This window comes from Triticum urartu, chromosome 2A, assembly GCF_056163025.1.
Source record: "Triticum urartu cultivar PI428250 chromosome 2A, HENAU_Tu73, whole genome shotgun sequence".
Taxonomy (NCBI): domain Eukaryota; kingdom Viridiplantae; phylum Streptophyta; class Magnoliopsida; order Poales; family Poaceae; genus Triticum; species Triticum urartu.
The window spans coordinates 231,974,773-232,000,958 of NC_141874.1; the positions used below are offsets into that span (position 1 = coordinate 231,974,773).

General features: G+C 46.0%; 1 protein-coding gene across 1 annotated transcript; it reads right to left on the reverse strand.

The window, feature by feature from the left end:
- Positions 1–10,032: 10,032 nt before the first annotated feature.
- Positions 10,033–16,433, reverse strand: LOC125537256 (glucan endo-1,3-beta-glucosidase 1). Its single transcript, XM_048700550.2, has 4 exons — positions 16,066–16,433; positions 14,681–15,982; positions 10,813–10,840; positions 10,033–10,406 (listed from the first exon to the last, which is right to left on the reverse strand). Exons 1-4 carry the CDS (start codon positions 16,145–16,147, stop codon positions 10,220–10,222), a joined length of 1,599 nt encoding a protein of 532 aa, XP_048556507.1. The 5' UTR covers positions 16,148–16,433; the 3' UTR covers positions 10,033–10,219.
- Between the last annotated feature and the right edge of the window lie 9,753 nt (positions 16,434–26,186).

Genomic DNA, 26,186 nt, shown 5'->3' on the forward strand with positions numbered 1-26,186 from the left:
AGAAGAGGCCATCACGGTAACACACTCAGTTGATTCATTTTAGTTAAGTTAAGGTTCAAGTTATCTACAACCGGACATTAACAAATTCCCATCTGCCCATAACCGCGGGCACGGCTTTTGAAAGTTCAAATCCCTGCAGGGGAGTCCCAACTTAGCCCATGACAAGCTCTCACGGTCAACGAAGGAATAGACCTCCTCCCAAGACGTTCCGATCAGACTCGGTATCTCGGTTCTTCAAGACACTTCGACAGGTTAAAACAAGACCAGCAACGCCGCCCGAATGTGCCGACAAATCCCGATAGGAGCTGCACATATCTCTTTCTCAGGGCACACTCAGATTGTCTAAACTTCCAGTAGGCCAGCCCAGAGTTGCCCCTGGTAGCCACCGGCGGCTGACGAGTTGGACCAACACTCAGAGGAGCACTGGCCCGGGGGGGGGTTTAAAATAAGATGACCCTCGGGCTCCGGAAACCCAAGGGAAAAAGAGGCTAGGTGGCAAAAGTTAAAACCAAGGTTGGGCATTGCTGGAAAATCTTTAATCAAGGCAAAATATCAAGGGGTTCCCATTATAACCCAACCGCGTAAGGAACGCAAAATCCGGGAACATAACACCGATATGACGAAAACTAGGGCGGCAAGAGTGGAAAAAAACACTAGGCGAGAGGCCGAGCCTTCCACCCTTTACCAAGTATATAGATGCATTAAGATAACAAGGTAAAATAATGATATCCCAACAAGTAAATATTGTTCCAACAAGGAACGGCCTTCCATCTTCACCTGCAACTAGCAACGCTATAAGAGGGGCTGAGCAAAGCGGTAACATAGCCAATCAATGGTTTGCTAGGACAAGGTGGGTTAGAGGTTTGACATGGCAATTTGGGAGGCTTGAAAGCAAATGGTAGTCATCGTAGCATTGGCATAGCAAAAGAGCGAGCAATCTAGCATAGCAAAGATAGTAGTGATTTCGAGGGTATGATCATCTTGCCTGCAAAGTTATCAGAGTTGACCGGATCCTCGAAAGCAAACTCAACGGGCTCCTCGTTAGCGAACTCGTCTCCCGGCTCTACCCAAACAAGACAAACAAGCAAACGGAACACAATCAACCACGTGCAAGGCTCAAACAATATGATGCAAAGATGATATGCTATGCGGGATGCGATGCGGGATGCATATGCAAGATTTGACAAGGAATGCATGAACCTGGCCTCAACATGGAAATCCAAGTGTTCCATTGGAAATATGAGATGAAATCGCTTGAAAACGATATAAAGAACGCCGGAATCGGAGTTATGGTTTGGAAATGGCAAGCGATTCAAATATGACACCGGTCTGCGATTTACAGCAAGTAGCCTTCTAAATGCAATGAGATGAACAAGCTACGGTACCCAAACATGACAACAAGATACATAGCAGGGATGAATTCATGATGCTTAACAAAAGTCTAGCACTGAGCTACGGCCAATTCATCCATTAACAGGTTCAAACAAGCGTGGCAAAAATGCATATGACAAACAGATTTCAGACTTAGTGAAATTAACACTTGTCTGGAATCTCAAATCAGGTAGCACTCTTCGGAGCAACAAAACTACATGCTACAGGACCTGAACATGACAAAGTAAATCATGGCATGGAGCTACTCAAAGAGCTTAACAAAAGTCTCTTAGTGACCTTGAGCCAAAAAGGATCAGAAAATACAATTACAAGCATGTGAACATGGCAAAAACATAATCAGATCACAGACTTAGTGAAAACTGGAGCATGCTGAAAACAGATATCAAGTAGGCATGTTTACGAGCTCGATGCACTCACTACAAAGCAAGTCATGATAATCTAAGCACACACCCATCAAGAATGCACAAAATGCAAGCTAGACATGGCAAGAACAATAGCATAGCATGCACGGATCAACTACAACAACCTCGGCAAAATCGCTAACAAGTAGACAATCTGCCCAGATTCACGAAGTAGCCAAAGTAGAGCTCGATTGACTCAAGCTAGGGTGCTCCATAATTGCAAACAAAGACATGGATGGATAGAGCACTACAAGATTAACAAAACATCCTTATTGATCATCCTCAAAAGAGGCACGGATCACTAGGAAACAACATGAACATATGGCCATATGAGATAAATAGATCAAAGACTTAGTGGAATTGCTAAGTCCCTGAAATCAGAATTACCAAGTGCACCACTTTGCAAGCTTGTGCTAGTCACTACACACATCACAAAAATACATGGGTTGCACCTCTGGAAAGATGGCAAAACCCTGAACAAAACATATGTAGAGCATCAGGGCATATCAAGCACACAATAAACATGGCAAAAATGACAAAAAGCTAAATGGAGCAGCAGATCTGACAGATATCCCAAGTAGACCTCTTCTAACAGCATTTCGGACATCAAGATGAACTCAAATGAAAAGGATTCAATGGAATGAAATGATGTACTCTCTGAGATGAACATTTTGATATACTATATGTCCAAATCGGAGCTACGGATGCAAAGATACGATGCCATGAACATGGGCACTTGGACTGCAGACTTAGGAAAAAGAGGAGGCAACCTAGGGTTTACTGTTCACCCGGATATGGATCTGGGCGCACGCCAACCGAGGTTTGATGCCGTCCTCGCCGGAGTTCTTGCCGGACTTGTCGGAGAAGGGGAAAAACGGTGGCCGGACTTGACGCGGGGTCGACGCGGAGGCGGCGCCGGTGGAGCGGCGTCCGGTCGGCGGGGAGAGGCGGCCGCGGATGACGGGACGGTGCGGTGGCGTGGCGGCCGGCAACGATGGTGAGGCGGCGGCCGAGCGGCGTGGCGACGAAGGCGGAGCGGGGCGGCGCGGGCACGCCGGGTGCGGGTGGCGGCGACTGGGCCCGTGGGGGCCCGCTACGGACCTCGGCGGACCGGGCGGCGGGGAGGCGCGGCGATGTGGGGCTCGGCGCCTCAGCGAACTAGGAGGCGCCACGTGGCGGCGGCGAGGGTGGCAGACATGTCCGTCCGGTGGAGGGGAAACGTCCGGCGGCGCGAGGGGAAGGTTAGGGTAGGGTTTGATCCAGAATTTCGGGAGGGGATGCCTTTTTATAGGTAGAAGGAGCTAGGAGAGTCCAAATGAGGTGCAGTTTTTGGCCACGCGATCGTGATCGAACGATCTAGATGATGGAGAAAGCTTAGGTGGTTTTTGGGCCAAACTGGAGGGGTGTTGGGCTGCAACACACACGAGGCCTTTTTGGTCCCTCGGTTAACCGTTGGAGTATCAAACGAAGTCCAAATGATACGAAACTTGACAGGCGGTCTACCGGTAGTAAACCAAGGCCGCTTGGCAAGTCTCGGTCCAATCCGGAAATGTTTAACCTCCACACACGAAAGAAAGGTAGAAATAACCACCGGAGGAGAACGAAGCGTCGAAATGCAAAACGGACAACGGGGAAAATGCTCGAATGCATGAGATGAACACGTATGCAAATACAATGCACATGATGACATGATATGCGATGCATGACAACGATACAACACACAGAGACAAAAACCCGAACCCGAGAAAATAGAATAACTTAACGCCGGAAACAGCAAGAGTTGGAGTACAAATTGGGAAAGTTACATCAGGGGTGTTACAACCGGAAAGAAGCAAACAACATAGTAAACAACCTTCACATAAGCATGGCATGATGCACAACCAAGTATGATGCATGACCGGTTTAATGAAGCATGGCCTGGCAAAGTGCACAAACAATCCTACAAATTAAGTGGAGCTCAATATGCAACTCCGTTGCATATTGACGAAACACCATGTGACTTATTTAGTTCTCTCTCATTTATGTACTCAACAATATTAAATGTTGATTAACATGGCAAGGGGCGAAGCACAACAAAACTACCTATCTAGGCAAGTTTAAATGAGGCTGGAACAACAAGGAACAAGTCCGAAACATCCTCATGTGCATATTTTTTGTTATGGTACTGTTCTGCCCTAAACCATATTTTAGAGTTGTTAAACATGCAAATAAGGTCACCATGTTACTCTATGCATTTTTCTACCCCATTTACATATAATGTTTGTTAAGTTTGGAACTACAGTTATTAAGTTATGAAATAAATCATTTTAGCATGTTATTTAAGCAAATTAATGCAAACAGCAGTTTAGACATTTTAAACATGCATGAAAATGGCATATTATTAATCTACACATAATTCTAAGCATTTTTCATATATAAAACATTTTAATCCGATGCACCATTTGTGTAGGAGTGGGCCGGCTCGGGAGACTGGATCTGGCATGGGCCTTGGGAGGCTGCGCAAGTGGGCTGGGGAGGCGCTGGGCTTGGAATCGGGACGAGGCTGGCTGGAGCGTCGCGGCGAGAAGTCAACGCAGGGGCGCTCGTTCTCTTCCCTGGTTCGAAAGAAGGAGAGGCAGGGCAGGGGCTTGGCAACGGTGATGGAGCAACGAAGGGACTTGGCGCGCGTGTGTGTTCGAATCAGAGGTGAGGACGGGACGCTGGTGAGCAGGGTCCGGCGAGGGGCGGAGCAGTTCCCGGTGGCGGCAGCATGAAGCATCCATGGCGGGGCCTTGGCTCCCTGGTACAGAGACATACAGAGAGTTGAGAGAGAGATGAGGAAGACAGAGAGGAAGGAGAGGAGCGGGGCGAGGCCGGTCCTGGTTGGTCATCTCGCCGGACGGTGGCTGGCTAATCCGGCCAGACGGAGGTGGCGGCACGAGAGGAGGGCTGCGGGGACGGTGGGAACGAGGCAGGGCTCGGGAGGGTCCTGGAGGCACCGCAAGGACGATGGGGAGGAGCTGCTGGAGGTCGCCGGCTCGGGCGAGGGTTGCAGGCGCAGGGCGCCTGGCCTCGGGTCGTCGGCGGCCGGCCGGCGCGATGCGGTGAGGCGCTCGGGAGATCGGGAGCCCGATCCAGAGCGAGGGAAGCTGTGGGAAGGCCCTGGCTAGCGCAAGGAGATCCCTTGGATCTTCATCCGAGGGTGGAGAAGGAAAGCTACGGGCTAGAATGGATCTGGCCAAGTGGATCTGAGAGAGATGGTGGTTGGCTCGGCACTGAAACCCAGAGAGAGAGTGGCGGCGGCGTGGGGATTTTGTGGAGATTGGACAGGCGGGTTGGACTGTTATATACATCGCGTGGATTATATTAGGGGCTACTCAATCCCTCTTATCGGAATCGGACAGTCGTGAAATAAATAGCTTAGGGAGTCCAAATAAGAAAACGGTGATGTTTTGTAGATGTTTGGGGATGTTCCGGACCCAACAGTGATGACTATCCGGGCCAGGTTCGAGACAGTTTTCGGACGCGCGCGAGGAGGGCCGTGGGCTTACGAGAGAGGTTAGGTTGGGCCTGGCGGTAGGTAGTGGACTGTGTAGACGGTCTAGGAAGGAAAAAGAGGGAGAGCCCGGCAACAGTTTTTCGGAGACCGAAAACTTCCGACGTTAGACCGGCTATACTGCCGCTATAGTTATCCGTTGGGGCACCAAACGAACTCCGAGTGCGATGAAACTTGGCAGGCGGCCTACCTACAACATAACAACACCGCATGCCAACTTTCATCCCATTCCGAGAACATTTTCCGGCCACTTATAAAATAATATTTCGGACGTGCCACGGGCGCGTGCAAGTGTGACTGGGCCCAAAACGGACAACGGACGGAACTGGAGAAACCCGAACGGATGCAAGTGTTGAAAACATGATGATGCAATGCACATGATGACATGATAAAATGCAACACGCAAGCGAATGACATGGCAACGACGGCGAATAACTGGAAGACACTTGGCGCATCGGTCTCGGGGTGTCACAACACTAGTCTAAGTTACTACCTTCATAGTGCAAAGTAACATACTAGTAGTATTATACTACCTTCTTTCCGGTTTATAAGGTTTATCTCAAAATTTTAGTTTTTCCATTTTATAAGGCTCAATTTGGTTTTTCCCCATCACATGTTCAGATTTAAGGTGCATTAAATCATTGCATGCAAGTATTAAGAGAAAATTGACCAATGCATGTACTTTATGCATGCATGCATTGCAATTAATGCATTGGTAAACATAATTTTTTTAAGGAAAACAAAAGTATTAATTGGGTGCTTTTGCAAACTACAAAAAGTATTCCACCACTCATCATCTATCTTGGTTGGTGAGATCTTTGAATTGAGCCCTATAAACCAAAAAGGAGAGAGTAGATTGCTTCATTTATTAACTCATAGACTCATTTTGTCTCAGAAAGCACTATGTAACAGTAACATATTATGTTACCACAAGCACCACTTTCCCCACGATGGCTAGCCTTAGTGATTTCATATCATATGATACTCCCTCCTTTCTGGCTTATAGGGCTTAATTCAAAAATCTCACCAACCAAGGTAGATGGTGAGTGGTGGAATATTTTTTGTAATTTGCAAAAGCACCCGATTAATGCTTTTGTTTTTCTCAAAAATTTATGTTTATCAACATATTAATTGCAATGCATGCATGCATAAAGTGTTGGGGAACGTAGCAGAAATTCAAAATTTTCCTACGTGTCACCAAGATCTATCTATGGAGAGACTAGCAACGAGGGGAAGGAGAGTGCATCTACATACCCTTGTAGATCGCTAAGCGGAAGCGTTCAAGTGAACGGGGTTGATGGAGTCGTACTCGTCGTGATTCAAATCACCGATGACCAAGTGCCGAACGCACGGCACCTCCGCGTTCAACACACGTGCAGCCCGGTGACGTCTCCCACGCCTTGATCCAGCAAGGAGAGAGGGAGAGGTTGAGGAAGACTCCATCCAGCAGCAGCACAACGGCGTGGTGGTGATGGAGGAGCGTGGCAATCCTGCAGGGCTTCGCCAAGCACCACAGAAGAGGAGGGAGAGAAAGATGCAGGGCTGCACCAACAAGAGATCGAATCACGTGTATTGTGGGCAGCCCTAGGCCTCATATATATAGGGAAGGGGAGGGGCTGCGCCCCCTCTAGGGTTCCCACCCCTAGGGGGGACGGCAGCCCTAGATGGGGATCAAGGGTGGCGACCAAGAGGGGGAGAGGAGAGGGAGGCGCACCAATATGGGCCCTAAGGCCCATATCCCCTAGGGTTTGCCCCCTTTCCACCTCTTAGGCGCCATGGACCCTTATGGGAGGCGCACCAGCCCACTAAGGGGCTGGTCCCTCACCACTCTTAGCCCACACAAGCCTCCGGGACTGGTGGCCCCATTTGGTGGACCCCCGGGACCCTTCCGGTGGTCCCGGTACATTACCGATAAACCCCGAAACTCTTCCGATGACCAAAACAGGACTTCCCATATATAAATCTTTACCTCCGGACCATTCCGGAACTCCTCGTGACGTCCGGGATCTCATCCGGGACTCCGAACAACATTCGGTAACCACATACAAACTTCCTTTATAACCCTAGCGTCATCGAACCTTAAGTGTGTAGACCCTACGGGTTCGGGAGACATGCAGACATGACCGAGAAGTTTTCCAGTCAATAACCAACAGCGGGATCTGGATACCCATGTTGGCTCCCACATGTTCCACGATGATCTCATCGGATGAACCACGATGTCAAGGACTTAATCAATCCCGTATACAATTCCCTTTGTCTATCGGTACGATACTTGCCCGAGATTCGATCGTCGGTATCCCGATACCTTGTTCAATCTCGTTACCGGCAAGTCTCTTTACTCGTTCCGTAACACATCATCCCGTGATCAACTCCTTGATCACACTGTGCACATTATGATGATGTCCTACCGAGTGGGCCCAGAGATACCTCTCCGTTTACACGGAGTGACAAATCCCAGTCTCGATTCGTGCCAACCCAACAGACACTTTCGGAGATACCCGTAGTGCACCTTTATAGTCACCCAGTTACGTTGTGACGTTTGGTACACCCAAAGCACTCCTACGGTATCCGGGAGTTGCACAATCTCATGGTCTAAGGAAATGATACTTGACATTAGAAAAGCTTTAGCATACGAACTACATGATCTTGTGCTAGGCTTAGGATTGGGTCTTGTCCATCACATCATTCTCCTAATGATGTGATCCCGTTATCAACGACATCCAATGTCCATGGTTAGGAAACCATAACCATCCATTGATCAACGAGCTAGTCAACTAGAGGCTCACTAGGGACATGGTGTTGTCTATGTATCCACACATGTATCTGAGTTTCCTATCAATACAATTATAGCATGGATAATAAACGATTATCATGAACAAGAAAATATAATAATAATTAATTTATTATTGCCTCTAGGGCATATTTCCAACATAAAGTACATTCATTGGTCAATTTTCTTTTAATACTTGCATGCAATGATTTAATGCATCTTGAAATCTGAACTTATGTTGGGGAATTACCAAATTAAGTCTTATAAAATGAATAAATTAAGATTTTGAGATAAGCCCTATAAACGAGAATGGAAGGAGTATGTGGTAAGCAACGTCAAAACAAACAATGTCAACAAAAAATTAGTAATTTTCGTGTGTCACTTGTACTAAAATATAATTTGTCACGCCTCAGTCCTACAAATAGGCCGGCACAACAACCAGTTTATAGTCAACACGTTCATTCGCTGGTTGTACATCAGTTTTTGTTTCCTTGTTGTCTACTCCCTCCTTCCCAAAATATAAGACGCACATTGATTTTTTTTGTCTTTGTCGCACAACTTTAACTATAATTTTTACTTATTGTATAACTATAAAATTATCATAAAGACATATGAAATAGAATTGTTTTACCAGACAAATACAATGATACTATTGATACACGTTCAATCCCAGTATTTTGGTATATATTAATAGACAAAGTCATGCATCAAAGACCGTGAAAAGTTAAGCGTGCCTTATATTTTAAGAAGGGGGGAGTAATAGCTATACCTGTCTGGTTTTGACCCATCTTTTTTCGTTTTGCTTTTGCTTTGTTTATTTTTTGGTCTTTCTCTGTTGTTTTTCTTTTTATTGGTTTTCTTTGTTTCTTTTCTTGATTTTCAGCCGTTTCTTTTCTTTTCTTTTCTTTTTCACTTTTTCTTCTTTTGTTGGTTTTCCTTGTTTTTTTCTTTGAATTTTTTTGACACAAGTCTAAAATTTTCGTATACATCGATTACATTTTTCTTATACATCTTTAACATTTTTCAAATACATGATTAACTTCCTTTCAAACTTATATTTTGATGGTTATTTGCTTTTTCATACATTTTTTGAATTGTTGCAATAAATATATAAAATTATATATGTTTAATATCTCTTAAATATATGATTAGTTTTTTCCAAACATATGTTTCGATCTCTACTTTTGTTCATACACTTTGAACATTTTTCGTATACATCAGAAACCTTTTTGAAGAACATTTAAAAAACATATATTGTTTTTTTTCTCATACACCATGTACATTTTTTATATATCAAAAACATGTTTAATATATTTTTTGTTTTCTTAAGAAAAAATGCTTAAGGCATGTGGTTTCTTAAGCTCTCTGGACTGCCCCGCAAATGGACCAGAGAGAACAGGTTGAACTCGCCTGTTTTTGCATGAACCGGGAGAAAACCAAGTCCGGGTTGAAACTGCAAAATAAGATGTGTTTTGGGGTTTCAAACTCTGGAATTTGGTGCTAAACCATAGTTTAAAAATTTGGTGACCGAACCATAGTTAAAATACTGGGCATGTTAAGCCATGATGTACTACGTGCAGTGGCGGATCTAGGGGTGGGGTAATGGGGCCATGGCCTCCACAAACAAATTATAATTTTTATTCTACTAGCGCAATGCTTGTCCATCATACTAAACTTTGGTGTTGTGTAATAAAAGAAATTATCCATTGGAATGTTGTTAATGGTTGCCCCCACATTTTCAAATCCTAGATCCACCACTAACCATGTGCATTCTCGTGTCTAACGAATCCAAGGTGGTTCCAACGAATTCGAGAAAGGCCTACTTGCATTCACATCACACAAGCTCGTCCTTCTTGTTCTTTAACCAACATCTTAAGCATGTACTACATTCATCGCAAGAATAAGATTGTGATATACATTTTGCGACAAGTCAGGTCACTTCACATCATGGATGTCTTGAGATGTTTGAAATTTCAGCATATCAAGCATCTCGAAGAGAAAAAAAAGAATAATTTATTGATGCTTATCTAACAATAAAGAATCACTAAGCATACAACCACTGCCCCCACCTCTAATATGTCATTCCAAAAATTCTAATTCTCTTCAATTAACACGTTCCTGTTATGTCCAAAAGTTTGAATTCGTCATGATAACCACCACCATCAGGCTCAACAGCAAACGGAGGGCCGACAAGAAACCTTTCTCCCTTCCTGTTCTCAGTCTCCATACCGCAGATCCTTCAGCATCACTTGTCTGCGTCGTGGTTGTGTTTGCACCGTCAGATTTGGTGACGTTGCTATACAGTTTACTGCATGAATATACAGCATCAGAAGTAGTCCATATTTGGTGAAAATTGTGGCTTGATCTTATACTTCACTATTTAAGATATGTCCGAAATTGAGAAGATAGAGTAGGCTATGAATTTGTGATTCAGACAAGAAGTTTCTAGTCTTAGAAATTTAAGTTGGTCGTCACATTCTCAAGCTCTAGTAGAAATTCAGGGTTCTTTAATTCCAGGGGTTCTATTATGTCCTGCTAAGTATTCTACTGAGAGACTTGAAAGCAAATCAAAATTATCTATTTCCTTATAATAAGCAAAGGACTCTAACCCAGGTTACTTGTATTATGTGGCATACAAAATTGGTTGGACATATCTTAAATACTGAAGTATAAGATCTTTCAGACATTTGAATAAAAAAAATTCAGAAATGTACCTTCCAACAAAGATGCAGCTATCATGACCTGTACAACAAAATGTATCGACTGGTTAGAAAATCAGAAAGGACCTTCAGCGTTAATCTGAAAGTAATACTAGTAAAAGATTAAAGCAGCCTAGCAAACTCATCAGCATGAAATTTAGATAATGCACCAACATGAAAGCGTAATTTGCTATCACCTTGTCCGTTAACTACCTTGAGGCAATATATGATACAGTGATAGCTGATAAGAGTAGTCAAATATTTGAACAAAATAAGCTACTCTAGAAATGTGTAATATCTCAGATGAGACTGGAAAAAGAATGTGACTTCTGAACATAGGTAAGAGAACATGAAGAAAATTTCAACAGTGTGCTAGCAGTTATTTGCACCTGTAAATAAACACACAGAGTAAAAATCTACCATCAGAACAGTCCCTCTTTACTAGTAAAAGCAGGAATGAATCCATGCTAGATTTAGTAAATAGTACTCCCTCCGTTCCGAATTACTTGTCGCGGCTATGGATGTATCTAGATGTATTTTAGTTCTAGATACATCCATTTCTGCGATGAGTAATTTGGAACGGAGGGAGTACAAGCTGCAAAATTGAATTGAATCTACGTATGAAATGAGTTCTGGTATGATATTGGAAGCCTGAATCTAACTTCAGTTCCACGTGTATGAACAATTTGTAGTATTTGTAGCACACATTACTAATTTGAAAAAGGAAACAGTCTGTAGGCACTAAGGACCACATAATTATTATTTGCTGGGCCCATGTGTGACAGCATCCGCATCCCCATTGGCGTCCCTAACATCTAGGTCAGTCAAGTACACACAGAGCTTCCGTTCTGTACTTCTTGTACTCCCTCCGTTCCGAATTATTTGTCGCAGAAATGGATGTATCTAGAACCAAAAAATGTCTAGATACATCCATTTCTACGACAAGTAATTCCGAACGGAGGGAGTACCAGTCAATGACTGATTGACACTTATTAAAAAGATACGAGTATTTCCCTAAGAAAAAGATATAAGTAGATTCGATACAGAAACACTAAATGTTCAGACCCCGGCGAACTGCTAATCTGCAGCAGCACTTTGTAACATTGCTGTGTAAAAAAATCAACCAGGGAAGAAGAATGGGAGAACACCATACGAAAGTGTCCATAATAATACTATTCCCATACCAGACAAACAATACATGCTCCCCACATACACTCCAATGGGCCACTTGCATGGATACACTTTGTCTGGACTCTTGAACCGTATTATGAATTTCAAAAGGTCTGTCTAGATGGCATCCAGATCTGAAAAATCCTAGCATGCACTTCATCTTTTCCCTTAGTTTTTCTCTAACATAAATATTAGTAGTACGTAGTACCTTTTATCCGAAAAATCATTATCAAAGTTGCTTTTGTTCAGGACAACAGCCACTGTCCAAATAGGTTCCTACTTGGCTGCAACTAGCGGGAGTTCAGTACTTCAGTTTCGCTACATTAGCTCGATAAAAGCCTCTTGTGAGATGGTAACGGTACCGCAATCCAAAGGGCAAGAGTGCCTCAGTTCCTAACAAGGGCCTCTATGTCAATATCCGTGAACCATGATTAAACAAGGCACCATGATGTAAACGATGTTATTGACCAGAGTTCATCTGTTGATCATAGGCCACGAAAGCAGTTAAACGGACACCTCTATATAGAGGGCCAATTTATGCATGACGACGAAACTTTGAGTAGGAGTAATAATGTATCATCAAATATGGCAAGGAATGATATTGCCCCCCAAAAAGGCAGAACTCCAAAGATTCCCGTTGCTACCCAACAATGCTCAAACCTCCAGCCGAGTAGGTTGCACATGAAAATGCAGTGCGTACCAATGCAGGAATATCTACACGTACGCCATCATGTGTAACAAGAAAGATCTCAGATCTCAGCTTTAGCTTTTGAAGCATGCCACATGCCATAATGTATGCGAAACGTATACTACCTTACAATTAGCCATGACCATACTTTTCTGAGGAGTAGCAATCTTTACTGAAACATTTTTCCACCAACAGTTTGAAGTATGTTGAACGGGAGAGCAATTCAATGCAGCCATATTTGACACTATGAAAAACAAGCACGAAGATGCATGCAAAACCGTGATGATTATACTTTAACGAAGGGAGAAGAAGTAAAACAGCAATCATTTCCCCCCACTGAGTTCAGATGACATTCTGAAGGCCCTATTAAGAAATTAAAACTTGGGCAAGAATTTCAGAGGTAACAGATTCAGGAAATATATATTTTTGTAAAAAAATAAGCCTGGTGAGAAGAATGAGATGGTAAAGCTGAGGAAAGTGATGGGAGTGAAGACTGAAGAGATGCGAATGTAGGCCTTGGCATGTGATGTGAACATATCGTTGCTCCTACTCACATGCGAGAAAGGGGATTCTTTTTTGCACTCTTGTGGCGCCCTTTTTCTCTTTGTGAAATGGAACTGTGGCTGGGGCCAATCAGATCAAGACGCTCCACGCCCAGAGCACTCTCGCAGACTTGGCAGAGTACTACTACTATCATACAATCTACAGCAAGAACCAGCTCAGCTTCTGTTAAGTGGCCATGGACTCGAGTGATATTAAAAAGAGCGGGCTATGGGTACCAAAACATCATCCATAAGTCTCTGAAAGCTGGGACCTGGATGACGGATGAGTTACCAGAATCGTGTGTTGGCAAGCTTCAGAAATGATGCTGCAAAATGAATGATGTAGTTTGTTCTGAACCAACCTTTTCGTAGCACTAATTAGCTATCTAAAAGCTCACAATTTAGCCTTGTAGAAAGGTCATATCTGAACAATCCTCTCGAGCGGTCATACACCGTCAAGCCTAAAACAAGGTCATATTTTGGGATGTCACGCTGGCTAGCTTTTTCCTCTCTTTTCCTGCCATTCTGCTCGAGGAGGCCGGTTCTTCTGCAAGAGACCGCTTTGGCCTGCAAGCAGCATGCTGGACCATCCGAACCTACGTGTATAGCTGAAGCACCACTCCACGGTGGAGCATTGGCCATGCCCTAAGGAGCGGGCTTGCGATTTTCTGAACTCTGATAAAAGCTGGGCAACATGGGCTCAATCATCAGGCCCCGACCGGAGGCCCTAAGCCATACCTTCCTTAACACGAAATAACAATTCCTACCAGATAGCACACCTGGTTGCTGCACTAGTCATATCCCCTACCAGTCCTAGAACTAAGAAAAGCAACCCTTCTCCTAACCACATCAATGGAATAAATACTAACTGCAACTTTCTTTGCAGTGGAAATGCTAATTGCAAAGTGGTCTCCAATCTCCAATGATAAGACAAATCGAACAACTTTCCGGAATGATTCCATGAGTGCCATCTACTTTTGGGGCGTGACAATGGCGTCGCTCCTACATGAATGAAAATTGAAGCCGGAAGAAAAACACTTCCACTGGCTTATTGCATTATTGACATAATACTATACGTCTGCCCTGAATTGGTCTGGCGCCATACTGTGCTGTCTATGCAACCATCGACACTGATAAGCAGTTGCAAATCTCTAAGCAGTCACTTGTCAGATAATTCAGGATGTGCAGTTCCTCACTCCCTGTCGCCACTCACGAGCATGAGAATAAGTGTTCATGAGACATGATACTACAAGCATTGCTACCAAGTCTTTGTCAATCCCAAGCGCGCAATCAAGTAACCAAAAAGGAACGGCAGAAAACTACACACGACCAATTGCCATTGGAAGACCAAACAGAAGAATGATCAAATGTCAAACCCAAGAACGACCGATGCTCACTAAATTAGCAAGGAAAAATCCATTTCTCAAGCAATGTTATCTAGTAGGAGTATATGCGTCAGAATTCAGAAACTGGTAGTACTCACTGGGATCGGTGGTGGTGACCATGCCGGCGCCCTGGAAGTAGCAGGAGCCGCCGGCCTTGCCCTGCGACTGGTAGTAGGTGTTGAAGGCGAACGAGGCGTGGCTCCGCACGTCGTTGGGCTCGTAGCACCCCTCCCCGGGCTGTATCGCCGTGCAGTCAGACCGGCCGGGGCCGCATGCCCAGTCCATGGCAGCCTGCACCGCCTTCTCGTCCGCGTCGTCCGCCGCGATGCAGAACGTCCGGTCCGTCGTGTCGTTCCCCAAGAAACCGTCCTTCCCGGTCACGTGGAGCAGGTACACCGGCGTGCCGTTGCCGTGGAAGAGCCCCCAGTTGGCCTCCGACGCCGGCCCCGGCCGCAGGTCCTCGTTGAAGAGCTCGTAGATGTACACGCTCGCCTGCGTGCCGGGCCGCATAGGCGTCCCGGGCTTCTCCGTGACATGCTTGATGAGGTTGGAGTTGTAGGTGTTGGCGTTGTCCTTGCTGGCGTACGGCTCTTGCTTGCGGTCCCCGTAGGACGGCCACCCGGTCTCGGTGACCAGCACCGGGATGCCGGCGCTGACGTTGAGGTTCTTGAGGGCGACGTACACCGCGTCGAGCATGGCGTCGAACACGTTGGTGTAGTGGAGCAGCGTGTTGGGGTCGACCATCTCCAGCGACGGCGGGAGCGGCTTGAACATGGCGTTGTCGACGGGGACGACGCCACTGCTCTGCATCAGCGAGTAGTAGGGGTAGAGGTTGAGCATGAGGGGCGCGGAGGTGTTGGCGAGGTGGGAGAGGAGCGGGAGGAGGAAGGATTTGGCGAGGGACTGGTTGAAGTAGGCCTGGGACGGGGGGAAGGGCTCGAGGACGATGGAGAAAGGGAGCGGGGTGGAGACGGGGATGGAGGAGAGGTTGGCGGCGGTGAGCGCGGCGGCGAGGGACTGGATGGCGGGGAGGAGGATGGGGAGCGCGGAGGGCAGGGCGGTGGGGACCTCGTCGCCGACGGCGATGGCGGAGATGAGGCCCGGGGTGGTTGAGTTGGCGGCGGCGAAGGGGAGCACCCGGCGGGCGACCCAGGCGGAGGCGGTGGCCGGGGAGGAGCCGAGCGCGAGGAGCTCGTCGTTGGGGACGCCGACGATGGCGGTGGCGCCGGAGGAGGCGAGCGCGGAGAGCAGGCGTGGGTCGGCGTCGTAGAGGCGCACGTGGGTGATGCGCTGCGCGCGGAGGAACGCCGCGAGGTCCGACGGGGACAGCAGGTTGGTTACCGCCGTGCCGATCGTGACGCCGACGTAGGGGTCGCCGGAGCCCGCCGCGGAGACCGAGCCTGCAGGCAAACATTAGCAGGCGTAGAAACAGAGCACAGTGGCAAGCAAGCGTATGTGGATGGAGAGGAGACCGAGAGCTTACAGCGCAGACAGGAATGGAGGCAGAGAAGGTGGAGCGAGAGGAGGAGCAGGCTGCGTGTGCCTCCTCTGCTCCTAGCCCCCATTGTCCGCCCAGCTTGTCCTGCTCCTGCTGGGAAGGGAAGGGAAGGGAAGGGGATTGCCTCTCCTCTCCTCTTCCGACAGAGATTGGTGGTGCGTGCTTTGGAGGAGCTCCTCGCGTGCTTTCTTCAGGAATTTCCTTTCCTTGTCTGAATTGCGGAGTGAGGGTGAGGATGGAGGACGGTGGTGTGGTGTGGGGTGGGGGGCAAAGGTAAGGGGTTGGTGATTGGCGACGGAATGAATCTCGAATTGGCTGTTTGTTTCTTGCTTTCTTTCTTGGTTGTTAGCTTCCTTTCCGAGGGGAGGCTCCTTTTTCTGAATGGATTCTCTTTATGAGGTTTATTTGGTGGTAGTGCTAGGTATTAATTAGTATCCAATCTTGCTTATTAAAAGTCTTTCTTTCTTTCAGTGGGGAAGGGACAAGGTCCAGGCGGCAGCGAGCCCGTGACAGTGACACTGAGCCGCCTGGCCGGTGGGGACAAGCCTCCATAAGATTAGAGTGGTTCACACTTCCACTTCACTCCACTAGCTGGCTGTGCAAGCCTGTCTTTCTTGTCCTCGCCCGTTTCTTCTACTGCAACAGTCGCAACAACAAGTTCCTACAGACCGGCACACGCAGATCTACAACGTCCAAATGCTGCCTGCGCTCCAGAGGGATTCAAAAACATTCTTACGTACTCCCTCGGTTCCGAATTATATCTAGACAAGTACAAGACAAGTAATTCGGAACGGAGGGAGTAGTAGGTATCAACATGGGAGCAACAAATCTCGCAAGGCAGGAGGTGGAGCGGCTTCGTCTTGCATGGAACTTCGGTGGTGATGTCAAGTCATGCCTGACTGACAGGTGCTACGCTTTGTCATGTCTGGTCGGCAGGTGCTACGCACGGCAGATCTTCCAAGGACTTCAAGCTGTGTCGGCTGGTGATACCTGACAGCATGGCGCTGAGGTGTATCAATGGCGACCGCGACGTGTTCAGCTGTTTGCGCGCAGGGAGGAGGTGCCGTTTGGCGCCGTGGTGGCGTCGACAATAGCTAGACCGAGCAAGATTGATGCAGCAGTACAGTTTTGAAGATGGAGCAGTGGCAGTTGACGGCGACGACATCTGAGTGCACGCCGGACCGGTGAGACCCATGCCCGGCAGGCGTCCTGAATGGGTTCTCAGGTCTTAGATGTTAGGTTTGGCTGCGATGTCTGTTTGGTATTAGGCCAGGCTATCTGCGCCCCTTCATCAGCTGGATAGAGGTGCTTAGACGGCGCCTTTAGTCTTACTGTTGTATTACTTTGTAAGGTCTTATTAAAATAATTAATAAAGTGACCGTATGCATCGCCCAGATGCAGAGGCGGGGGTCATCCTCCTTTTCTAAAAACAAATCTCGCAAGAAAAAAACATGGGAGCAACAAATATACCTTTTTTTAATAGAGTAGCTAACCACTTGTGCCATGTGGTAGCAACAAATATACCTACTTCTACATATTTTCTTTTAAATAATAAAACAAACATATTACTACCTCTTGCCTCTGCACCCGAAAGTGCACGCATCCCACTATTCCAAGGATCCATCAAACCTTGTTGAAAAAAAAGAACCAAAGCAGTCAACACGCTGAAATTCAGCCAGGTATTACAAACCCATTGTGTGCTCTGGCTGATGTCCATTGAGCTGTAATAAGAGGATTGTTTCCAGTAGTTTGTTGCTTCAGATTACTGGTAAAACTTTTAGTTTTCGGACGCGCTGACCTGACAGTCTATAGGATGTGCCTCAAGATCCAATTGATAGTTGGCAGCCCTGACAGAAGGTAATGCACAGACCCAAATTTGAACGTGTCAAGTGCTTCATTTGGAATTTCCTTGTACATATTGGACATAGAGTTATGGTCCATCTTCTTCTTGGCATATATGTCCAAGTCATCATCATGCTCCTCTGGGGCATTAATGATCTGTGCCCACTCAACAACTGTGGATTGGTACCTTGTACCCTCAGACATCCATGTGATCCTCCCATCTGAATAAAAATGTGATGTGGAGTAGAACTGCATTATAAGCTCCTCATTCCACTTTGTGAGGTTCTGCCCAACAAAGTCAGCTACTCCACAAGCTATGAAGCTGTCTTGCACTCCAGGATAGTGCTCCTCATTGTCCTTGATGTACTGCCAGTCAACCCATCTCATATCACAGACTATTGACTTCTTATCAAGCAGCACTGTCTCATAGAAGTCCTGTTGTTCCTTAGCGTGGAACCTGTAGTCAACAGCAGTCCTCCTCCTTGAAGCATACGGGTCTGCTTCTCTCCACTTCCTCAGCCTGAATCTCTCCTGAGCTTCATGTCCTCAGCCACAGGATGCGCATCGTTGTGGTCTGGGATCTTGGGCTTGAGCTTTCTCAGAACTTTCTCTTCATCCTCTTCTTCAGCAACAGTCTCAGGCACTGGGCCTTGTTCTTCTCAGCTGCAGGAATGCTCCTTGTATTCCTCTTTGGTTTTGGCTTGGAGGCAGCTTTGGGCTTAGATGCAGTAGCCCCTGATCTTATGGCATCATCCATCAGCTTGGGTGCCTTGGATGCTGGTGCAGCTACCTCTTCTTCCTCTTCCTCTTCCATGATGGAAGCCTTTCCTAGCACTCTGGCTACAGTCTTCTTGACCCTTTCCTTTCTTTTCTTTCCCTCAGCAGCAACTGGCTCTTTAGGTGCAGACTTCTCAGTTGAAGCTCTTGCCTTTGACATGGGCTGCCTGCCTGCTGGCCTTTTGATTTTCAGCCCTGGCTCAACTCTCTTTGATGTGGCCTCTTCCTCTGCCACATAATCTTCATCTTCGGAATCAGAAGTTCTCTTCTTCCTCTGTCTGGTGGCGGCTTTTGGCAAGTTGCTAGGGGTGCTCCTGCTGCCCTCATCTGAAGAGCTGGAGGGACTAGTGCCCTCACTCATGTGCACCTGCTGCTCTGACATGTTCTGGCTGTCACTTTGATCAGACATGCTGCAAGCTCTGACTGCTGACCCTGTGAATAGGTTATAGATGAGGTAGAAAAGATGAGCATCACAAAATGCAGAGATTTTTGCAAAAGAATGATCCAAAAACTTAGTTTTAGTTTCCCACTGAAATCATCTCGGATCTACCGATTTTCAAACTCGGTGATGCCGAAGCAGTTTTGGAACCTAAACTAGTGAACTCGGTAGGACCGAGTCACAGTTCGGTGGCACCGAGACTGCTAGGGTTTCACAGAGTTCCAAAATCGGTCACACCGATAAGTAATTCTCGGTCAGACCGAGTCTCACTTGTGCAATGGCATAAGCCAAATCGGTGGGACCGAGTTTTTCAACTCGGTGGGTCCGAGATGGTTTCGGCGGAAACCTAACCCTAAAATTTTCGAATCAAAGCTAATCTACGGGCGTATTGACTGGATAGGAGTGTTTCAATCTTGGCAAGAATCATGAAGAACACAATGTGCTAGGAATCGGACGGGGAATAGCACTGTGATTGAGTCCATACCCTAGTTCGGTGGAGACTCACTACGGCGGCAACGGCGGGGCAGAATTCCCGTTGACGGCGACGGAGACCAGCGACTGGAGGCGGCTGGCGGCGAGAAGACGATCCAGAGACCACGTTGGCAGAGCAGGCTATCGCGCGGGCGAAGGGGTTCGGAGAAATTTTCAAATTTTGCCCGTGACTATATATAGCCCGACCCTGTCGGTGTGACCGAGTGGAACAACTCGGTGGCACGGAGATTCATAACTGCATGCAGTTACTGAAACTCGGTGTGACCGAAATGTTCAAATCGGTTGCACCGAGATCGAAAACCTAGATCAACTTAATGATCTCAGTAGGACCGAAAGTGGGGTATCGGTCAGACCGAGAATCATAAAGAGGTTTTGGAAGTTTAAGTCTATGACGAATCGGGGACTCCGAGCGCTCCTCACACAAAGTGGTTCGAATCTGACTTGATCAAATTTTGTGATGCAGCATGAATAGAGTTTGAGACGAGAAAAGCATAGATAGCTAGAGGAGGTTCTTAGGCATTCTTGTCCATCCACTTGGCAAAAGAAAATAAAACCAAACAATCAAAACAACAAGTGGATGTCCTCGAATGAGTAAAATATGCAACCAGCATGCTCACACAATAAGATGGCAAATGAAATATGTGGCAAGGCATGCACAACCAATTCTAGCATCTATCAAGCAATTTGCGATGACAAGGTCATCTATATATGAGTATATTGACTTAGGAGTCAAGTGAGAACACTTGATCATAGGTCATACTCATCGTTTAAGCTCAAGTGGGGTTACCACTTTTACATAAAGCATTGTTGTGTTCACATCTTTAGAGTTGCTTTAGCTCAGTCTTAGAGTAAAGCTCCCCCTAGATGTGATATCCCCCCTTGGAGGGATGAACTAACCTTGGGTTTCGTCGATGATGACTTCATGTAGATGTTGAAGATGTGGATGCTCAATGTTGATGTAGATCACTTGGAGCTATCCATTTGAGTGAATTGCACTTTCAATACCTACATGGGTTAGTCCCACAAGGAACAAACAAGGATATCCATAGACATAGAGTGATGCACACAAAAGATAATGTCCATGAAAACTTTTAGGTTACCTTGTCCCTTGTCTTACCAACAAGAGGGTTTGTGACTCCTTGAACTAGTGCAAGATGCGGAAGTTGATTGCACTTGTTCTTGCCAAAATGATAAGAGTGAAGTATGTTAGCGGAGTCACCCTCAAGAACTCTCTAGTTCTTCTTCTTTTGGATCCACATCATCCTGATGGGAATCCTTGGAGTTGTAGTCGTACTTGATGAAGTGGAACTTGAAGTAGTCTTGGGAATCCACTTGACTAAGGTCTTAGGAGCTTCTTCAAATGCGTCAATTTCCTCTTAAAACTTGTCCTTGCCTTTTTGCTTGTAGTCTTGTGGTGGAAAATCATCTTGAGCTTGTGTCCCCTTGAAAGAAGTATCATACTTCTCTTGTTGAGGAACAAACTTTGTCTTGGGGTATTGATCTTCTTCCCACTCAACTCCATTGGCATTGAACTTTCGTTCAAAATCAACACCTTGATTCTTCCGGTGCATTCCTTGCTTGCGCACAATTTCCTCGAATTGCTTACTCCCGGCAAGGATTTTGTACACTCCTTTCTCTATAATTCCCTTCAATAAACTATTTTCTTGCTCAAGTGTAACTTGGCTAAGAGAGTCATTAGTGGAATCAAGAGAACTACTAGAAGCAACAATATTGGATTTAGCATGATCATTGTTACTGCTAGAGAAAGAATCTTTCTTGTTCTTGTTACTAGACTTAACTTGAGGCATGTAAGTGGATAAGAGTAAACGCTTGGCAATGTAAGAAGAGCTTTTCTTGCGGAGATCATCATTGATTGCTTTTAAGAACTCATGCTCTTGATCAAGATTGAGCTTTTCAAAGCGTAATTTCTCATGAGCTCTTAAAAGTTCTCGATGATCTTCGAAGATAGTTTCATGAGCTAACTTAAGAGTGTTTAGTTCTTTAGTTAGAGCCTCAATCTTCTCCTTATCATTGTCATTCGTTTTATCTTGATTAGCATGTTTAATTGACATTTCATCATAGTATTCATCACTAGAGTTGTCAACAAGCAAATCATCACCTAACAAGTCATCTTCATCACTATTGAAATCAACATACTCGGGGTGTGTTACCTTAGGACCTTTGGCCATGAAGCATCTTCCAATTCCTTCATTTGGTGAGTCAAATATGTCGTAGGAGTTGGTTGACACAAGTGCTAGACCGGCAACACCTTCATCTTGAGTATCTTCGGAGTCGGAGTGATAACTTCTCTCGGAGTGGCTGTCGGAGTCGGAGCCGGATACCCATTCACCAACATGAGCTTGATGTCTTCGTCTTGTGTAGCTCCTTGATGATTTTTCCTTCCTTTCCGAATCCTTGCTTCTCCGTGAGTATCTTCGTTCATAACGATCATCTCTACTCCTCCTCTCTCTTGGTGGTGATTCTTTGCTTCTTCTTTTTGGAGAATCTTCTCTTCTCTTGTAGGGAGCCGTACACTCATTGGAATAGTGTCCGGGTCTTCCACAACTGTAGCAGTTTCGCTCTCGACTAGAAGATCTTTTGTCATTGTAGGACCTTGACTTGAAGCTTCTATCTTTGCTTCTACTCTTGTAGAACTTGTTGAAGTTCTTCACCATTAAGCTCAATTCTTCATTGAAGTCTTGTTTCTCACTTGATGATGTAGGGGCTTCACATGAGGCTTTATAGGCACCACTTGATTTGTTGTGAAGTTCCTCTTTATCCTTAAGTGACATCTCATGAGCAACAATTCTTCCAATCACCTCCGTTGGCTTGAGATCTTTGTAATTGGGCATCATTTGGATCAATGTGCACACGGTATCATATTTTCCATCCAAGGCTCTTAGAATCTTCTTGATGATGAATCTGTCGGTCATCTCTTCACTTCCTAAGCTGGCAATCTCATTTGTGATGAGAGCAAGCCTAGAGTACATTTCAGCGACACCTTCGCCATCCTTCATCTTGAACTTGTCAAGTTGGCTTTGAAGCACATCCAACTTGAATTCCTTGACGGAGTCGGTACCTTCGTGCATATCAATCAAAGTGTCCCAAATTTCATTCGCATTCTCAAGACGGCTGATTTTGTTGAATTCTTCGGGGCACAATCCGTTGAAGAGAATATCACAAGCTTGAGCATTGTATTGCAACATCTTCAACTCATCCGCGGTAGCTTCACGGTTTGGTTCTCTCCCATCAAAGAAGTCACCTTGCAAACCAACACACACAATAGCCCAAACGGCGGGGTTATGTCCAAGAATATGCATTTTCATTTTATGCTTCCAACTAGAAAATTAGTACCATCAAAGTAGGGACCTCTACGGTGATAATTTCCCTCGCTAGACGCCATACTCTCCTAGGTTGTGAAACCAAGGCTATGACCACCAAAAGCTATGGAGATCAAAGCAAATGGAGACCAAAGCTCTGATACCACTTGTAGGATCGAAAGTATGTCTAGAGAGGGAGTGATTAGACTACTTGACCAAATAAAAACTTAACCTTTTCCCAATTTTAGTTCTTAGCAGATTTTAGCTATTTTAGGACAAGTCAAGCAATCATCATACAATTCAAGCAAGCATGCAAAGAGTATATTGGCAGCGGAAAGTAAAGCATGCAACTTGTGAGAATGTAAAGGGAAGGGTTTGGAGAATTCAAACGCAATTGGAGACACGGATGTTTTTCCCGTGGTTCGGATAGGTGGTGCTATCCTACATCCACGTTGATGGAGACTTCAACCCACAAAGGGTAACGGTTGCGCGAGTCCACACAGGGATCCACCCACAAAGGGTAACGGTTGCGAGAGTCCACACAGGGCTCCACCCACGAAGGGTCCATGAAGAAGCAACCACCCACAAAGGGTCCATGAAGAAGCAACCTTGTCTATCCCACCATGGCCATCGCCCACACAGGACTTGCCTCACTAGCGGTAGATCTTCACGAAGTAGGCGATCTCCTTGCCCTTACAAACTTCTTGGTTCAACTCCACAATCTTGTCGGAGGCTCCCAAGTGACACCTAGCCAATCTAGGAGACACCACTCTCCAAGAAGTAACAAATGGTGTGTGGGTAATGAACTCCTTGCTCTTGTGCTTCAAATGATAGTCTCCCCAACACTCAACTCTCTCTCATAGGATTTGGATTTGGTGGAAAGAAGATTTGAGTGGAAAGCAACTTGGGAAGGCTAGAGATCAAGATTCATATGGTAGGAATGGAATATCTTGGTCTCAACACATGAGTAGGTGGTTCTCTCTCAGAACATACGAGTTGGAATGGTGTATGTGTTCTGATGGCTCTCTCATCGAATGAAGAGGAGGTGGAGGGGTATATATAGCCTCCACACAAAATCCAACCGTTACACAGTTTTCCAATCTCGGTGGGACCGAATCAACAAACTCGGTCGGATCGAAAATGTAAACCTAGTGACCGTTAGAGATTTTCGGTGGGACTGACATGCAACTCGGTAGGACCGATATGGTTAGGGTTTGGGCATAACGTAATCTCGGTGAGACCGATTACACAAACTCGGTGAGACCGAATTTGGTAATTAGCTAACCAGAGAGTTGGTCAGGCAAACTCGGTGGGACCGATTTGCTCTTTCGGTGAGACCGAAAAGTTACAAAGGGGAAACACTGAATTTACATTGCAATCTCGGTGGGACCGATTCTCTCTTTCGGTGAGACCAAAAAGTTACGAAAGGGAAACAGAGAGTTTGTAATCCCATCTCGGTGAGACCGAGATCCCTATCGGTAGAACCGAATTGCTAGGGTTTGGCAGTGGCTAATGACAAGTGAAACTCGGTGGCGCCGGATAGGAAGAATCGGTAGGACCGAGTTTGGCTTAGGGTTTAGGTCATATGTGGATATGGGAAAGTAGTTGAGGGTTTTTGGAGCATATCACTAAGCACATGAAGCAAGAGGCTCATTATGCAACACCTCATCCCTCCTTGATAGTATTGGCTCTTCCTAAAGACTCAATGTGATCTTGGATCACTAAAATATAAATTGAAGAGTCTTGAGCTTTTGAGCTTGAGCCAATCCTTTTTCCTTAGCATTTTGAGGGTTCCACTTTCACATCCATGCCATGCCAATCATTGAGCTTTCCTGAAATAATCATCTTGGAATAGCATTAGCTCAATGAGCTATATGTTGTTATGAATTACCAAAACCACCTAGGGATAGTTGCACTTTCACTTTGCAAGACAACATCTCTGCTTACTCAAATAAGCCACTTGGAACACATTAAGATAACTATCAACCTGCCATGCAGATCAGGAGAGTATTGCATCTTCACGGAGTGGGATAATTGAAATAGGGATATTCTCCTCTCAGCTGACCAACAGCTTGTCTCCCACTTCTACTTCACAAGATATCCGATCACATAGAGTGGGTTGCCACTATGGACTGTTGGGGAACGTAGCATGCAATTTCAAAAAAATTCCTATGATCAGGCAAGATCTATCTAAGAGATGCATAGCAACGAGAGGGGGAGAGTGTGTCCATGTACCCTTATAGACCGAAAGCGAAAGCGTTAGTTTAACACAGTTGATGTAGTCGAACGTCTTCTCGATTCAAACGATCAAGTACCAAACATATGACACCTCCGAGTTCTGCACACGTTCAGCTCAATGACGTCCCTCGAACTCTTGATCCAGCAAAGTGTCGAGGAAGAGTTTTGTCAGCACGACGGTCTGATGACGGTGATGGTGAAGTGATCCGCACAGGGCTTCGCCTAAGTACTACGTGAATATGACCGGAGGCGTAAACTATGGAGGGGGGCGCCGCACACGGCTAACAATTGTTGGTGTAGTTTCTAGCGGTGCCCCCCTCCCCGTATATATAGGTTGGAGGGGAGGAGGGGCAACCAAGGGGGCGCCCAATTAGGAGGAATCCTACTTGGGGTCCTCCCAATTCGGCCTCCCCCTTTTCTCATTGCTATTCGGAGTAGGAAGGCAAGAGGGGGAAGGAGGAATCCTATTACCCTTTTCATTTCCTCCTTCCCCTTTTCTACTCCAATTTGGCCAGCCCAAATGGGGGGGGGCGTACCAGCCCCTTAGGGGCTGGTCTGTCCCTCTCTTGGCCCATTAGGTCCATATAGTTTGCCGGTGGTTGCCCGGAACCCCTTCCGGTGACCCGGTACGTACCCGGTACCCCCGGAACACTTCCGTGTCCAAATACTATCGTCCTATATATGAATCTTTACCTCTCGACCATTTCGAGACTCCTCGTCATGCCCGTGATCTCATCCGGGACTCCGAATAACATTCATTCATCAAATCACATAACTCATATAATACAAATCGTCATCGAATGTTTAAGCGTGCGGACCCTACGGGTTCGAGAACTATGTAGACATGACCAAGACACCTCTCCGGTCAATAACCAATAGCGGAACCTAGATGCTCATATTGGCTCCCACATATTCTTGGAAGATCTTTATCGGTCAAACCATTATGACAACATATGTTATTCCTTTTTTTATTCGTATGTTACTTGCCCGAGATTCGA

Coding starts and splice junctions, on each gene's coding strand:
- LOC125537256 (XM_048700550.2), bottom strand. CDS start 16,147: ATGGGGGCTAGGAGCAGAGGAGGCACACGCAGCCTGCTCCTCCTCTCG. Junction 15,983..16,065: donor CCTCCATTCCTGTCTGCGCT/GTAAGCTCTCGG, acceptor GTTTGCCTGCAG/GCTCGGTCTCCGCGGCGGGC. Junction 10,841..14,680: donor GGTCACCACCACCGATCCCA/GTGAGTACTACC, acceptor TTTGTTGTACAG/GTCATGATAGCTGCATCTTT.